The sequence below is a fragment of the Apteryx mantelli genome, chromosome Z (genome assembly GCF_036417845.1).
Source record: "Apteryx mantelli isolate bAptMan1 chromosome Z, bAptMan1.hap1, whole genome shotgun sequence".
Taxonomy (NCBI): Eukaryota; Metazoa; Chordata; class Aves; order Apterygiformes; family Apterygidae; genus Apteryx; species Apteryx mantelli.
Window position 1 is genome coordinate 68,211,050 of NC_090020.1, and position 16,987 is coordinate 68,228,036.

A 16,987-nucleotide genomic window follows, 5' to 3' on the forward strand; every position below is an offset into this window, starting at 1 on the left:
AACTTTTTTGCATCAATTTTAACAGGTTTCTTCTTTCTCTTGCCTCCTGATCATCTTAAGGCAAGCAAGCCTTCATTGTTCTGCTAACTTCTTGGTTGTGTAGTGCCCAAATTTGTTATGGTGAACTACTTATACTATCACAGAATCACAGTATCGCTGAGGTTGGAAGGGACCTCTGGAGATCATCTAGTCCAACCCCCCTGCTCAAGCAGGGTCACCTAGAGTACGTTGCACAGGTGCGTCCAGGCGTGTTTTGAATATCTCCAGGGAAGGAGACTCCACAACCTCTCTGGGCATCCTGTTCCAGTGCTCTGTCACCCTCATATGAGCAAAGAGAATTATTACCCAGGACCTGTGAGCAGATACGTTTAAAGTGACAACTGAAATTTCTATTTTCCTTTTTAATATGCTGTCACACTATTGTAATCTTACTTAGCTTTGCTCTCTGCTGTTTTCTAAAATAGCTTTAATACTCTGGTTTCTGTTTCTTTTTTTATCAAAAGGGACACTTGAGTCCGTCTTCCCCCAATCTTTTTTTTTTTGGTACAAATTTTCTTACTTTGACTGGCATCTGGTCTTCTCCTACTTACTGTCCTACCTCAGCTGTGTACATCTCCAATAAGACTGGACTTTACAGCAAATATGCGACCTGTTGTCCTTAGAGATTTATCCTCTTTACTCTCAGATTTGATGCTTAAATGTTAGTTTTGAAATCCTTCCTAAGAGAGAACAAGACCTATCCTGGGGCTTAATCTCAGAGGAAGCACAGCCTCAAGTAAACATGAGACGTTTCCTCTTTTCCCTCAGAACACACTTGGGGTCTCTCTCTCTCTCTCTTTCTCTCTCCTTTTTTTTTCTTTCTTTTTTTAATAAATGAGCACACACCCATACACCCCCCCAAGGAGCTGCTTAATTTTAGTTACAATTATGATGTCCAGCAATTCTGAAAGCGTGGGCTGAAGCTGGATGGAAAAAACTCTCTAGAGTTTATCTATTTCTGTAATGTTACTGATAGAATAGATGGAAGAAAACTGATCTTGTTACTTCTATCAGTGATGTATTAAGCTATCTCCTGTATCCTGCTTGAGATCTTGTGGCTATCAGCGCATTAGTGGGCACTTCTCCTGTTTGGCGTATTTGGCCATTTCTTAATCTGTTGTGCTTCTTCCAACTATATTTCAAATGAATTTGTTTCTGCTTATTTTAACCTAACTGGATTTTTTTCAGACACTCTTACCACCTGCATCCCAGTGTAACTTACAGAAATCTTACTCTGCATTTCTTGACAGGGTTTTTGCCATGAAGATTAGGAGACATTGTTATTCTCTTCATGTACTTTGAACTTCCCTAGCTATTTCAGCTTCTTTTTCTTTCCCCTTCTTTTTGTAAATGTCTGGAATACCATGCAAGTCTTCATTTACACTTCCTCTTTATCCAGCATACATCTGGATTTCTGTTTGCATCTGAAATACTTTTCCCACTTTAATTTTGTTTCTTTGAGGTTCTTTTGCTCATTTGGATATATCACTACACTGTTTCCACAAAGCTGCTTTTTTATATTATTACAGAAGTAATATTATGTGTATCATGTGTATCAAGTATGGCTATCCAGGGACTTACACGTGTCAAATTGTTTCTTTCTTCTCCCAGAAAACTAAGTGTGCTGTTGCATTTGGATGACACTCAGTCAGCTTTAATTAGAAAAATCAAAGAACACCAAGTGGTCTATATGCTTCTTTCTGGCTTTTGTGATCCCATGTGAGTTTAGAACACGAGTAATTATTCCTGCAATGCTGAACAAAAGAATTCTATAACCCACCTTGTAACACACATGAATCACGGAAAAGCTTTTTCTGACTTGGCTCAGAACCTGTTAAACGATGGCTTTTAGCAAGCCTTGAAAGCTCTAGGCTATTTTTGAAAAAATCTGTATATATCTTTCATCCTTAGTAGAGATTAGAAATGACAGGTGATGCCATATCCTTAACTTCTGCACATTTCTAATCCCGAATGGTGTTGCTTTTGTTTTCAATGATTTGTAGGGCTTTTTCAGTGTGGTTTTGTGTTTCCTTAGGTTGTGAAACAACCTGTTTGCAAAGGCTTTCGTTCATCTTGTTTGTTAGGTTTCTCTCTTGCTGTTAAAGCTGAAGGGACTGATGGGTTGAAATAGACTGGTTACTCTTGGGCCGGAAGACAAACGGAGAGCAAACCCTCGGAGAGGATGGCACTCTGGACTTGAGTGAGGAGTCTCTGCTTGATGAAACCTAGGAGTTTCAGAGAAGCCTTCAAGCTTGATTCAACAATGCACTGAAATGAGTGATTGTCTTCTCCTGTTGAGAGCAACACTTATGTGTATGTTTAACTGTTTTCCTGACTCAACCTTGGTTTATCATAGCCATGTACTATTTTAATTTTTATAGTTTTTCAAATCATACTACCTTACTGAATATCTGAATACATTAGGAACTTGATGTTTATTTCTCTGTGCTTTCTTCAAGCACAGTGTGAATGGAGTGGAGTGTTATTTATAGTGTATATCTGTGTATGTGCCGAGAGGTTAAGGTCAGAAATATGTGTTTTTCATTTCAGGTATAAGGTCTTGTGATTTGTTGTAGTTCATAGTTTCCAGGGGAAGGACTTCTGATGCCTTGCAGCTTCTTCCAGGGAAATTCCATTTTTGTAACACACACACTTCGCTGTGCTTGTAGAACTTTCTTGTACCTAAAGCCCTGAACATCTGGCTGAAGCCTTCAGCCCAGAGCAGTCTCTCTGACTGGAAGATAAAGACAAATGATCCCATCCCTCCTGCCCAAATGCTCTATAAACACAAATGTATTATGCTTCATCCCCAGGTTTTGTGCATTGTGGCAACCAGTAGCTTGACCACCATAAATAACTGAGTTCAAACTCTTTTTATCCTTGGGATAGTGAGGACTTAGTTTCCTTGAGAAATCCTAAAGTTGTTCTGGGTTGTGGACAGAATTCACCCAACCATGTTTATTATCTTCATTCACAGGAACAAAGCATCATGACTGGGAACTCTGTATTTAAAGTGAGGTACTCTGAATAGCAATAGCGTATCTGGCTTGTCAGAAGTTAGCCATCTCTTTTTTTCTTGACCTTACCCCTCCAAGCCTTCTCTGCTGGTAGTGGGGTTGTCAAATATATCGAAGAATGAATAGAGCTGTGTGTCATTTGTCCATTTTTGGTACTTGAGCTTCTGTCTTGTTCAGCTGGTCTACATATAGATGTTGAAAACGATTTGAAATGTGTTTGCTCCTGTTGAGACTCCAGAATTGTAGCCTCTCTGTATATCACAGAGGCTCTTTTGACAGCAGATGTGTTTCTTATTGGTCTCATGGTCACATCTGAAGGAAGAATTTGAGATTCCTCCTCCAAGCAGTATGTTGGCTATTTTAGTGTCCTATAGCACTTCTGTAAGGTAGAACCTAACTAGGACTCTGTTTACTCTGTGAAATTGGTTCACTTGAGAATTTGTTTTCTTTTGTTCTGTTTTATATTAGTCTGTCTTTTATGCTGTATTCTTGTCTGTCTTCTGTGGCACAGGCTGATAAGAAATTGAAGACTTGTGTAGGCATTGAAGAGGAAGAGTGCTTCTGTGGTGAGCCCATTGCTTGAATTCACACATATGAAGATGAGCCAGATTAAACGAGAGGATTAATTTGTCCTGTGGATGGAGTGTAGTGATAGGTTAGTGGACTTGGAGCTGGAGTCCCTCTGTTCGAGGCTGGCTCATTGGTCTGCATCATAACGGAGGAGCTTGAAAATAAGGGTCACTGTTTAATGAGATGGTGGTCTGTCAAAGAAGGTGACTGATCATGATAGCCTTGATTTTTAGTATTTTTGTGTGTTCTGGACATCACTTCAAGATGGCAGTGGCTGTGTGAGTATTTCTGTATTGGTAGCAACGAAAAGAACAGAAATCCGTTGTTTTGCCCTCATTGTTACTGTTGGATAAGATGATGTGTCTTCTCAATCTGATGTTTTGAAAACATGAAACAGTATCACTAGTTGTGTGGTAGTTATTCCCTCTTTTCCCCCCTTTTTTTGTAGTGGTAACACCACCTGTGCAGCGGTATAGAAGCTGAAGTGTCTACAGCTAATTCACGTAGCCAAAAGCACAGAATGTATTGTACTCCTTTAATGTTAAGGTTTTCATACAGTTAAAAATTAGTTTACTATATATCCTTTTATTTTTCTGTCTCTTAGCTGTGTATAACTTCATTCAAGTGCCTTGTGTGTTTTATTATTTGCGTTCAGTTATTCCCCAGCTTTCCCTACTTGTTTCCTATCTTTAAAATTGTAACTGTCTCCTTTGTCTTTTTTTTTCCTCACCTTTCACATTATCTCTTCAAGGTTTGAGATTCCTTTGTGCTTTTGTGATCCCATATGACATCAGAACTACTGAGCCTGCCGTGTGCAACTTTGACACTTTTTTAATGATCGCCTTGAGATTTTGTCAGCAACTTTGGATGATTAACCAGTTCTCTGGATATAAATCTGTTGGGTACTAGAAGTCCATTTGTTCACTGATGTCTTTATAAAAATAAAATGTAAAAGGAGGCCATATTATAAAGTATAAGCAAGAAGTGGAGGGGAGCAGAATTATGATTGACAGCCTAATTCTGCATTTCAGGAGTTCTGAATGCTTGATTTGCTAGCATTAATGTTGCACTAAATTAGGGTATTTTTGCATGAGGGTATATGTGTTTAAGCATGAAATCCCTTGCTTCTGTTTGTCCCTATTAAGCAACAGCAACAAAAGAAACAGACAGAAGATGGGTCCAGAGCAAAGCAGAAATAATGGAGTATTTCACCCCTCAAAGGAGAGTGAAATGAGAAGTACAATGAGTAGATGAAGACAAACTCAATGGCCTGAGGCCATGCAATGTGCTGGAGAGGAGAGTCATTCAGGGACCTTTGCTGCTCAGAGTTTCAATCTGTGGTCTCTGAGCGGCACGTATGTCAGAAGTGTTTGACCACCCCTGCTATAGACACAATACTTAATGCTTTTCCCAGAAGAAACCTCCATAGGGCTTTAAAGGGCCACTGTCTAGGATTGTCAGTGCAAATGTTGATCCATCTAAAACTGGAATAATCTGGTTGGGATAGAAATCCCTAAGTAGGAGTGGGACTGGCTAACTTCTTCCGTTAGCTCTTGCACGTCATTATGCATGCCCCCCCCCCCCCAAATAAAAGTAATAGCGGTGCTGAATGTTGTACATTTTTCTGCAGGCTGCAGCAGTTAATTATTCCCAGTTTACTGGGTAAATACACACTCTTTTTCCAAAATTGGCCAAATACAGACATATTTTCAAGATACTGTATTGTTTTATTTTCAGTACTTTCAAATCTGCCCTTCCTTTTATTTTGTTTTTAAATTATTTAACCCCTGACTGCCTCTCTGCCCAGCACCCAAAGGCTATAATGAATTTTGAGAGTAATGTTCTCAGAAATCTTGAGAACTGACACTTTATTCGACATATCTCTCCTTTAAGAATTTATCTGTAAACAATGTCTGATAAGACAGAAAGCTCCAGAAATGTTCTTTGGTGTTGTTGCTGGCAGTGGGGCTGAAACGCATGACCCTTCCCCAAACAGTATTTCAGTGACTAAGCCAACTAGCTCTGCTTGACCCTAAATTTGCATGAATCAAATGTTTTTATGTCCATTCTCTCTGATTGTCCCACCAACTGACCCCAATTAGGTTCCGAGTTTCTTCTATAATATCTAACAGGCAGCCTTACAAAACAGGATATGCATGAAGCTGTTTTGATTGGTTACTCATCGAGGAAATCAGGTTGGGGAACTGGTGAAAAAGAATTCCTGGTCCATATCTGAGGATTGTCTGAAGACCAGTTAGAGACTAATTCAAGTTTCTCTTCTGCCATTTGCGCTGTCCAAATGGAGCTGAAAGTACCATGGCAGTTCTGGAAAAGTGAGATCTAACGTGGACTGACCAACTCTCTCAATATTTTTGATGTATTTATGTGTTGTTTTGGAATTCAGGAATGACTTCTTTTGTTACTACTTAAACATGTTATTTGCAGTTCAGTATCTTTCTTATTGCACTGTAAAGCATGATGACATCTTAAGCAAAGCTGTGACTCTAGTCCATGCTGTACAAAATATGTCAGGATGCATTTCCTGTCCATAGTCAAAAGCAAAATATAGGATGTAATTTTATTTCAAGCTATATGACCTCTGAATTTTCTACTCTACCACAGATCTTGTGGAGCTACTAGATGCAGCTGCCAGAGTAGTAAGAATACAGAGGTTTAGTCTCTGTAATGGATGTTTAAATAGCCCTGGCTTTATTAGAGGCCAAGTAACTTTAAGCTGCCAAGGAATGTGAAGGCAGTGATCATACTGCTTGTATAGTGATGTTTTTGATGGAAGAGTTGTTCACTGAGCTTGAGTAAGGAAGATGGCAAAACAGGTTTATAAAGTTTATCATTACAAGTATCCCCTAAAACGTGCTGGTAATAATAGAATCGTAGGATTTTTCAGGTCAGCCAGTGGTAAATAGTGTACACATCAGCTTGAATTTTATCACCTTTTGAAGCTAGAACATTTAAGGTTTTGTTTTCATTCCAGCATAACCAGAAAATCTAACGAAGGAAATTAGCTTTCATAGGGACGAAGATGTGCACGTGAAGAAGATAGCAGAATCGTCCTGAATAAAATGTGAAAGTGGTCTGGAGCAAGCAGTTTTCCTGGCTTTGGTGGTTCTGCATTTGTTGAATCTCAGGATCTTTCTTATCTGACTGTGTTTACTGATAAAGGATGAGTGAGTGGGTGGAGGTTCTGCTTTGGACACGCAAGTTGACTTGGATTTTCTATCATGCGTACAATCAGCAGCACATGAAGATGCTAACAGACTAAGTTAGACTTAAGACACCAGTACTAAGTTCACAAAAACAGCCTATGGAGCTCCTCTTTTGTATATGGCCTACAGAGGGCGATGGTCACTGACAGAACTGAAGTTAGTGACCATCTTAATATTTATCAAGGTCATTAGGGCTGTAGGGGTCTTGTCTGGCATAGTGTCCATAGACGTCCATCAGCACATCCATTTCTTTGTTTCTCAGTATGGCCTCAAGAACTTGTTGTGATATCTGTTATGTTCCATGTTGACAGGGACAAATTGACTCTTTCAAAGACTGGTTGGAAGGGGCCTGACATGAAGCCTCAGAGTTTTGGGGGAGCTTGGAAGAATTTTTTTTAGTCTCCATCAGCCTGATCTCCATTAAGTGGAAACTTTGTTTTGGGGAGCTTATATTGTGCAATAAACTTAATTTGCCTTTCTCACTTAAGTACCAGAACTTCTAATATTTGCTATGACTTTGTAGAGTCTGTGGGATAAATATAAATTGACATCAGTGAATAAAGTTAGAAGGCATGTTTACTTTGCTTAGCTATGAACACAAATTAAGGCCCAACCTTCTTGAAAAAAATAATTTTTCACAGTCAAATTTTAACAGAAATAAAGCTCTTATTTTTCAGATCTGTTGCCCTTGTTCAGCTTAACTACTACAGTAAATGGTTTTACTCCTAAAATATTTTCTTTCACCTTTTTATAGGGTGATGATGGACTTTCTCAACTTTTTCCCTGAACTTATCTTTTGTTTCTTTAAACCAAAGTAGACTGTTGTTTCAGCAGCATTGCATAAGGAAGTAAAACAAGACTTTGGGATGTGGTGTTTTTCACAGGAATTGTGCATGATATCCCTTTTGCAGAACTCTAATCTTTATGCAGGCATAGACATGAAGAAGTATTTAACAAGACTGAATTATTGCCAAAACCTGTCTTCAGATGGACAAATTATCACCTGCTCAAATTGGTGTATATGCATATGAGTTCAGTCTCTGACATGTTTAAAATAACTGGGAGTTGTACATGAAGAATTCTTTCCAAAAGAACCTCAGTCATGCTGTTAACACTCATACAATTCAGATACAACATGGAAACCAAAGGAATCCAATATAAGTTCTGTAGTCATGGTAACTGTCATCTTATAATCATGTCCTCTTTTACTGCCTTGCTTGCAGACCCTGAACCTGCTATTGGCAAATGATAGTGTCTTACTAACTTCAGTTCAGTCTTTCTGTTCCTCAAGTAGCCCCCAATGAGAGTGGTTAGGTAGTCATGTAAAGACTGGAGTTCTTTACCCAATGCTGTTGTTGGCTTATGGTTAAGATGGAAGAAATTACTTAAATGTAATAATAAACAGCACCTTCAGTTTAGGTGGGGAAACTCAAATGTCTATTGCTGGAGATGCTAGAAATTGACAGTATGTAAAGACGTAGAACATGCGTGCGTATGGGTGAGAGATTGCGCAAATATGTTCTCTGTTCCTTGTTGTAGCAGATTTATTGTTCTTATGTGAAGGGAGCAGATACTGGGTATGTGTGATATATATATTTTTATATATATGTATATATATGCGGGACAAAATGCATCTTAGAAACTTTAGCAGGTGATTAAACCCCGTACTTCAAATGTGTACTTGCTAGCTTTCCCCGAATGGTGGTAATCTAGATTTTCATGTAAAAGTTTTTGTATAACATATAAAGAAGGATCTAATGAACCTTCCTAAGGGCTTAAGGGACCTGCTGGATGGGCTTGGCCTATTTTGGCCATACTTTTTAAGAGACATGAGCATAAATCTGAAGAAGGTTTTGTGTAAGTGATTTTTATGCTTTATGTTGTGATTAATTCATGCTTCTCTAGAGAACAGCAAGAGACATAGTGAAATGGTATCTGCGTTTTTATGACTAAAGCTATGTCCAGCAAAATAGTTCTTTAAAAGCTGTACTCTTAACAGTTGATGTTATAAGGTAGAATGAGTGCTTTCCTTCAGAACATGTGACAAAGCCTGGGAAGGAGGCTGAAATCAGTGGAGCAAAATTTGCTGATTCTTGCCTGTGACAGCAGGGAATGCCTGGCCAGCAGCTGTTTGGAATCTGCTTTGATGCTCAGACCAGGTATTGCCTTAGACCAGCACAGGGGTTTTCTGCCAGTTCTGCTTCTGGAAGCAAACACATGAAATACCCAACCACCTGACTAAGTAAAGCATGCACTTGTCTCACCATATGTGCACTGTTTATGCTATTCAGGAAATTTAAGTTGCTTTCCTCAATCCAGCTATATGAGGCTTAGGTGAAAAGTTAACTGGTGTATTTATTATCTTATAAAGCTGTTATAAGTTCTGGTTGAGCTGATCTCACTCTATTAGTTGCTGATAGTGCCAAAATAGTAAGTTGGAATGGTATTTTGCTTCTCTCCAGCACCTTTAAATTTATAAACTTGACTTTTAGAATCTTGTTAGATATGCAAAAAAAGTAACTTCTTCCTTTTATTTTGTTTTTTCCTGGCAGTGTTTTAGAGCACTTTGCTGCAAGGGACCACCACCACCACGACCCGAATATGACTTGGTTTGCATAGGCCTCACTGGTTCTGGCAAGACAAGTCTTCTGTCACAGCTTTGCAGTGAAAGTGCAGAGAATATAGTGTCTACCACAGGTAGGAAGAATACTGCCTTTATTCCATGGTGTGCTGTAACATTGCTTATGGGTAACCTCAAAAACACATAGCATATGCAATGGAGAACTTCAGCTTTGTATCCTGTTTTTAAAAATACATAATTGATAGTTTTGAAGTTAACTTTACTTGTTCAGAGTCTGATAATATAATGGGGAATGTTCATGAAAGCATGCAGTTTGCAGTATGTTGAAAGTCAGAACGTACATTGTGGTGTAATAACGTAGAACCTTTGGAAATGGACTGTATCAGTCTACCATGGACATCAAAGGTTTCTTTCTTTTTTCTTTTTGTTTTTTAAGCAGTCTTGTTACAGAAACAGAAAAGAGGAGGAAATGTGATATAAACCAGAATGGGATAGTGAAACTATGCAACTTATATTAGGATTTATTTCTTCTCATACTTGGTCGGTACTGCTCTGTGGTATATGCTAGTAACCAAAAGAATAATGTAAATGTTTATTTCTCGTGAAAATGTTTTCTTTTAGATCAACAAAGAGACTTGTTTATGTAGTAAAGGCAGATTGAGATCAGAGAATAAATTTACAAAAGGTTATGGTGGTATTAAGAAGATAGATAAAAATGGACACAGCCACAACTAAAGGCACTTAAGTGAAAAAATTTCAGTGTGCATACTGATACGGATGAACCAGAATGCCTAATATTGAAAGGGTACTTTGACACCACCCTCTCCCTTCCCTGCCCCCCCCCCCAAAAAAAATATATATATATAGTAGAGTGAGAAAAAGGAATATCTGACTGCAGAGTTCAGAAAGAGGACAGATTAGGTCATAGAGATGGAAGAAATCTGTTTGTGTGGCTACAGTGATTTTAGTGGGGTTGATTTGCTGAGGGAGGAGATAGTGGATGTTGTGCGAGTAACTTATGTATATAGTTATATGGCTTTATATTGTACTTAGGGTTCATGGGCTTGAATTTTATATGATTGTCCCTTAGCAACCCTAACTGGTTTTCAGTGTATCTTTGTTTAAATTTCAAGGACATAAGGCTATTAAATAAAACTAAGTCAACAAAATAAAACAGGTACAAGAAAATACTGTTTCTTCTGCAATGCATAATTAACCCATTGAGTTCACTGCCTTCACAGTTGTATTATTAGGAATTCTAAAGTGATCTGACACTTCTTTGTGTGGAGAAGATGTCAGTGCCAAACTTGAAAGGTTAGAAGGAAATCACTGAGCAATTCAGTCTTTTTTTTCCTCCTTAGCTTTATCTTTAAAGTTCAGTTGAAATTAGTGCAAATTAAACTTTAACGCTTTGGACTCTGAAAGATTTAGTAACAGCAATATAAATAGCAATGTAGCTCTCAAGCAATAATGAAAATATGATTTATTTGATTTATTTCCAAATTACATTTCTATGTTTCTAGATAGTTGCAACAAAATACTATTGTGTAGTTAGGCAACTTGAGCAATGAAGATGGACTTTGGAGAAAATTAGGCAGCGTCCCAATCAAAATGACACATATTTAAGTCATTCAGTTTATCAGAATAAATCTATCCATCTGTACCAGTAAATGCTATATTAAAAGATGTAATTAGAAATCCAAGAATCCAGTGTGGCAGCTTCTCCACTCAGTTTTCAAACTATAACCCATATTTTTGCCTTTCTCATCAGTGCCGTTCAAGTCCATCCTGGTTTTTACTTCTTTCTAGGATTTATTTTTAAGAAAACAACAAACAAGCTATTGCATAATTAGTCCCTCCAGATTTTCTTGCACTTTCCTCTACAGCATCTAGTACTGACCAGGGTTGGAGTTAGAGTACTAGAATATCATATTGGTCTGATATGGGTGAACAAATCCCTTGTTTCTGTTAAATGACAGCTAATAAACCTGGAATGACACACTTCAGTGACACTCTCTTCAATTATAGGAAAATAATAAAGTGTTTTATAAAGCTTTTTTGTTTCAAGATATAAAAGGCTAATAGAGGATTCATAGATGCTTTTAATGTGTTTGTAGCCATTTTTATACATATGACTCAGGTCTGTAAAAAGTTCTTTCTGTTAATAATATGAATAGATACGCTTAACACTTTAATTGTAACCAAAAACTGTGAAGTTTAAATATAAGAAAGCAGTAATTAGAATTGTACATTGTCTTCCATGTCTCCTAAAAATTGTGGAAGGATCACATCATATTACTGGTCATTTGAAATTTAAACTTCAGTTCCAGACACCTTAAAAGGTGATTTTTATAAAGATGTACTTAATACTAAATCCCTGCCAAATGGTGGATGGCTTGGATGTAAGTTTTATGCTGAATTTAATATATTGCAGCTATTAAGAAGTGTATTTGCTAATTTCATAGTTCTTACTGATCTTTTCTTTTCTCTTATAACTGATACTTTTAATCATCTTATTTAGGCTGAGAATTTTCCACGCAAAATCCTGGTGAACAAGATAGACTTTCCTGAATGTATGCAACTGATTTCAAATGTCCTCTTTAACAAATAACTTACTAATATTCTTTATTTCTGTTTTTAGGTTTTAGCATAAAAGCAGTGCCATTCCAGAATGCCATCTTGAATGTAAAAGAACTTGGAGGTATAACACTTAATCATTTATTCATTTGATTATAAGAAGCTATACTCATCAAATTGTTTGTTCTTTTGAATATAAAAATGATGAATCAGCGTGGCTTGAATTTATTTAAAATTTGAGTTACAGCACAGCAGTTAAGTTGAGAAAAATGGAGCAAATACTGATTTAAAAAAAAAGTAAAAAGTTGGAGGAGTGGAAGGCAGATAGTGTTTTGTATCTTCTTAGTTATTTCTTGGATTGCAGAGGTTAAGCCATGAAAAAATGGAAACTGAGGCTATAATTGTAGTACAGCTCATACAGCAGCTCAGGAAAGTGTTTCCTGTACTTATTATATGTAAGAACTTTTACTTATGAGCAACTGCTTGGCAAACTATGCGAGTACGGAAGTATTTTTGGCAGAACCAATGTGTTTGCTGCACCACTAAAAGTGTTGCAAGGGTAGCCAACTTCCAATGGATTATATATTCATTGAAATCTATTATCTTGTATTTATTGGGTTTAGGAGGATTGGGTGTGTGGTTTTTTTTTTTAATCTGTCTTTACTCAGGTAAGCTATTTGGCTGCCAAATACTGTGGCTCTGTTCCTCCTTCAAATTGATGTGAAAGATGTGCACACACAAAATGAGAAACAGCTACGTAAGCAAAAAGTCCTTACATAAAGTCCCTACAGAAAAGTCCCTATATATATCTTCTGCCTCTCAAAATACAGACATGCTGGTTAACTTCTTATTTCTCTGTTGTGAGGCTGTTTGATTAGCCAGTGTCAGACCTTGAGTCTTAAGTGGTCAAGAGGTAACTGTTAAAAGGAAAGGGTGAAAACATTTTCCTATTGGGTGTTCTTGTGGGGTCTAGTTTCATCTAGTGTTCTTCTAATTAAAGAACCATATACATCTTCTTCATATTCTAGAACTTCTGTAGATCTTCTTTATATTCTACATAAATACAGTAGAATGAATCACAAGGATGTTCATTAGATTTTCAGCAAGGCTGAAACTTGTCTTAAGTGCTCTGAGGAATAAATTAGCTTGGTTCTCAAAGGAAGCTTTGCTATAAAATCAAGTTTTATGATGTCTGTCTTATCTGAGACTGTTTTTAGAAAGCTTCCAGATAAGCATGCATTAAAAGGAGAGTGTTTCCTCTTTACTGCTATAGGTCCATGTGTATGCTTGTTTGCTCATGTATCCTGTAAAGAAAGCGGAAGTTTTCTTTAGTAAATGGAGCACAGCACAGGTATAGTGGTGGTTCTGCTTAAGTATGTAACATGCACTTGGGTAATTTTTTGTTTTTTGAAATAGGACAAATCATTTGCAGCCCAGTTTATACATTTTTCTATCTCTGCTATTAAATGTATAATGAGGATGTATAAATGCAGTTTTAGTATCAACTGAGTCTGAGTATTCCATAGCAGATTCTCTTTAGAGTCTGTTCCTTAGACTGAGTTTAGGCTTATCATATAAATTTTATTTTATGTGTGTATGTGTGTCTTGAGAAACCTTATCTCAGTGAAGTGCTTTGATATCTCATGACAGGATGTCCTGAAGAAATCCAGAATACTTGATTTCCTCCTCTGTTTATTTCTTTTCCCGTTAACTATGAATGTTTGTATGTCCGTCCTTAGAGATGGTGTCATCTGTTTTTTTCTACAAGATGTTGTTGGGGAAAAATGCTAGTTTTGATAGGCTTTTCCTTGCCTAAGAAAGAGAGCTAAGCCAGACTTCCAAACGTTTCCCAAATTGTTGTTCAGTATTTAATCTTCTAATTGAGAGAAGTGTTTCTGTGTGGTCAAGGTAAAGCCTCAGCTTTCTGGAGTATTCCTGGTTTCTTTGTTGGTGCTCTCTGAAAATGTAGAAATGAATCTGACATTTAATAATGTTTCCATTCTGCTTCACTGCTAAATTTTATTTTGGGGTTTCTGGTTCTGATGTTAAGGAAGAGAGGCCTATGGTTTTGTTGTTATTCCTGTTTTTTTGCCTTCAGTTGTTAAAGTATTGTTACCTAAGTTCTGTTTTCTCTGCTGTGGAGGTCTTGTCCAGGCATTTATTCTTAGAAACTTGGAGGAAGGTAGAAAGGCATCTGTTTTTAATGATCACTGTTCATTGTTATAAGCTATTCAAAGGGTGAAGTTCTATTTAGTTTTAATTTTGATACTCTATTTTAAAACTCTACCTTTTAGGTTTAGGTAACTGAAATTTGCAAACTTTATATGTCTTTATACACCAAAGTTTTCATAGCCAATAGTTAAACAACTTACGACAAAAATAATACTTTTTTAGGTTCTTACATTCAGCGGCCAAGCAGTTATGTGAAACAGATGCTGACTGCATAGTATTCTTTTTCTTTGGCTGAAGTAGTATCCTTCCTTGAGGTCGAAGATGGTGCTAGTTTTTACCATGCTGGTTGCCTTCTGGAGCTGCTAATGAAGCCAGGGTTTTGTTTCTTCATTTCTGTAGGGATTAAAAATTTTCATGCAAAGCATATGGAAAACAGTCTCTTTCCCATTGTCTGTTTCTGGTCTGATTATCTGTTCATCAGTCTTTAGGATTAACTAGGGACATGGAATAAAGTTTGCTGTGCTCTTTTGCAGAAATTTTGCTTTCAAGTACATGATATCAAAATACTAAAACCAAAAATGAATTCCTTTTTTTGTTGTTGTGGTGGTGGTGGTGACTTATACCCTAGTAATTTTTATTGGATTAATGCTTTTGTTTTATAAGCAAGACTAGCTTCCTACAAGAAATCGTGTTTTTATCCAATTTCACAAGTGTTAAAAGCTTTGTTTAAAAAGGTAGAATTAGATCCTGAATCAGTAAGAATGCATGTGTGTATATGTATGTATATATATCTTTCAAATCAAACACAGACATGCTTGAATTATTTGAAAAGCAGCTCTTGCTTTATTTACTGATCAAGTTTAACTTCCCATTCTCCAAGTTTCTATTTTGATATACCAGTAATCCCTTCCTCCTCTCAGAGAAATAAAAAAGATACCATTTTCTTCCCAAAACTTAATCCATAAAAGAGTATATGTGATTTAGATTATTGTGAGGATGCATCATGCCTTAGCCCACATGCTTTCAAAACGTATTCTTATCAGTATAGTTGGAATATTTCTATATTACTCAACTTAAACTTAGTAATGGTACAGGAAGAAATTACAGACTTGATTGTTTCCTGTTACAGTGCAGCAATCTCTGGGAAATATGGATGAAATTGTGGGTGATGAATGTAAGGGAAAGTGGGTAAAGACTGTAAAAATAAGGTAGATGCTAACATTTATTGTTCAAAAGTGTCTAATAGGTTTTTGCTGAAAGAAGCTTGTGATACTGAATGCTGAGGTCTATTCTCAAGACAGATAATTCAGGGGCAATGACAAGGTGCAGCTTTTGCTTTGTTTCTACCAAGTGTCTCTTCCAACCTGGAGGCACAATGCCTGAAACTACCATTTATCAGTATGTTTATTCAGTCATTCACTGTTACAATGCGGTAAATGAAATGCTGAGCAATAGTGTCGTAACGTGGATACTTATTCAGGTCTAAATCAAGATTACAGACCCATTCCAGAGACCATCTAATAATTTACAGCTTTAAAAAAAAGGCAGAATAAATTATTTTGTAGTTTAAATTTGCCACCTTGTAAATGTAGGCTTACAATCACAGAATCACAGAATGGTTGAGGTTGGAAGAGACCCCTGGAGATCATCTAGTCCAACCCCCCTGCTCAAGCAGGGTCACCTAGAGCACGTTGCACAGGATTGCATCCAGGCGTGTTTTGAATATCTCCAGAGAAGGAGTCTCCACAACCTCTCTGGACAACCTGTTCCAGTGCTCTGTCACCCTCACAGTGAAAAAGTTTTTCCTCATGTTCAAATGGAACTGCCTGTGTTTCAGTTTGTGCCCGTTGCCTTGCGTCCTGTCGCTCAGCACCACTGAAAAGAGTCTGGTCCCATCCTCTTGACACCCTCCCTTCAGATATTTGTACACGTTGATAAGATCTCCTCTCAGCCTTCTCTTCTCCAGGCTAAACAGGCCTAGCTCTCTCAGCCTTTCCTCATAGGAGAGATGCTCCAGTCCCCTAATCATCTTAGTAGCTGTTCGCTGGACTCTCTCCAGTAGTGCCACATCCCTCTTGTACTGGGGAGCCCAGAAACTACTGTTGAGATGCCTTTTGCTTACTACTGAGCCTAGTCAAATTTAAATGAATGACTTTGGATGTGGATAGCTCTGTTTTTCCTTACCAAGTTTAAAAATATTAACACGCTATAGCATTTAGTAACTTTCTCTGTTTTATGTACTATAATATATTGTTGTATGTTTAAGATTTTTTTTTAATCTACCCAAAGGCCTTTTCCACAAGCATAGAGAATCAACATGTTGTCTGTTCATCTTTTGAATTTCTTTTAAGATGAAATATATAACTGTTTAGGGAGAACAGAGTGGTTAATACCTGGCATACTCAAATTTCCATTCAGTTGAGCATTCCTAGGAAAAGAGAGATAAAAGAACTGTCTTCCCCACTACTGCTTTTCCTTAAGCTTCATGACCAGCATAATAAATTCACACTCTTAGACCATCTAAACTAATTGTCTAGGTGAGAACTCCAGAGCAAATAACTTTAAATAGGACTGGTTAAATACAACATGTGTATTTTGCCTTAATTTGGAAGTAAAGAACAAAAGACAAGAGAGTAGGAGGAGAGTCACACTGTCATGCAAGCCAAATTGAATGGAAAATATGAACCCCTAGAGAAGACTTCAACAGATGTCAGGTAGCATCTGCCTTCAGAAAAAATGAGGAAGGAGGAAGAAAATTATGTTGGCCTATTGATTAGATTTTAATGTTTAAATTGTTTATAGCAAAA

At 37.2% G+C, this 16,987-nt stretch overlaps 1 protein-coding gene across 4 annotated transcripts in view; it reads left to right on the forward strand.

Moving 5' to 3' along the window:
- The window catches only part of ARL15 (ADP ribosylation factor like GTPase 15), a 234,102-nt gene that overhangs the window by 76,844 nt on the left and 140,271 nt on the right, over window positions 1-16,987 (forward strand). For 3 of the 4 annotated variants that reach the window (XM_067315690.1, XM_067315688.1, XM_067315691.1), the window contains 2 exons: window positions 9,403-9,547; window positions 12,073-12,132. In XM_067315690.1, the coding sequence (XP_067171791.1) occupies window positions 9,403-9,547; window positions 12,073-12,132 (205 nt within the window). Of the gene's footprint in view, window positions 1-6,970; window positions 7,007-9,402; window positions 9,548-12,072; window positions 12,133-16,987 lie in introns of those variants that run through there. The other variant, XM_067315689.1, reaches the window with a different exon arrangement.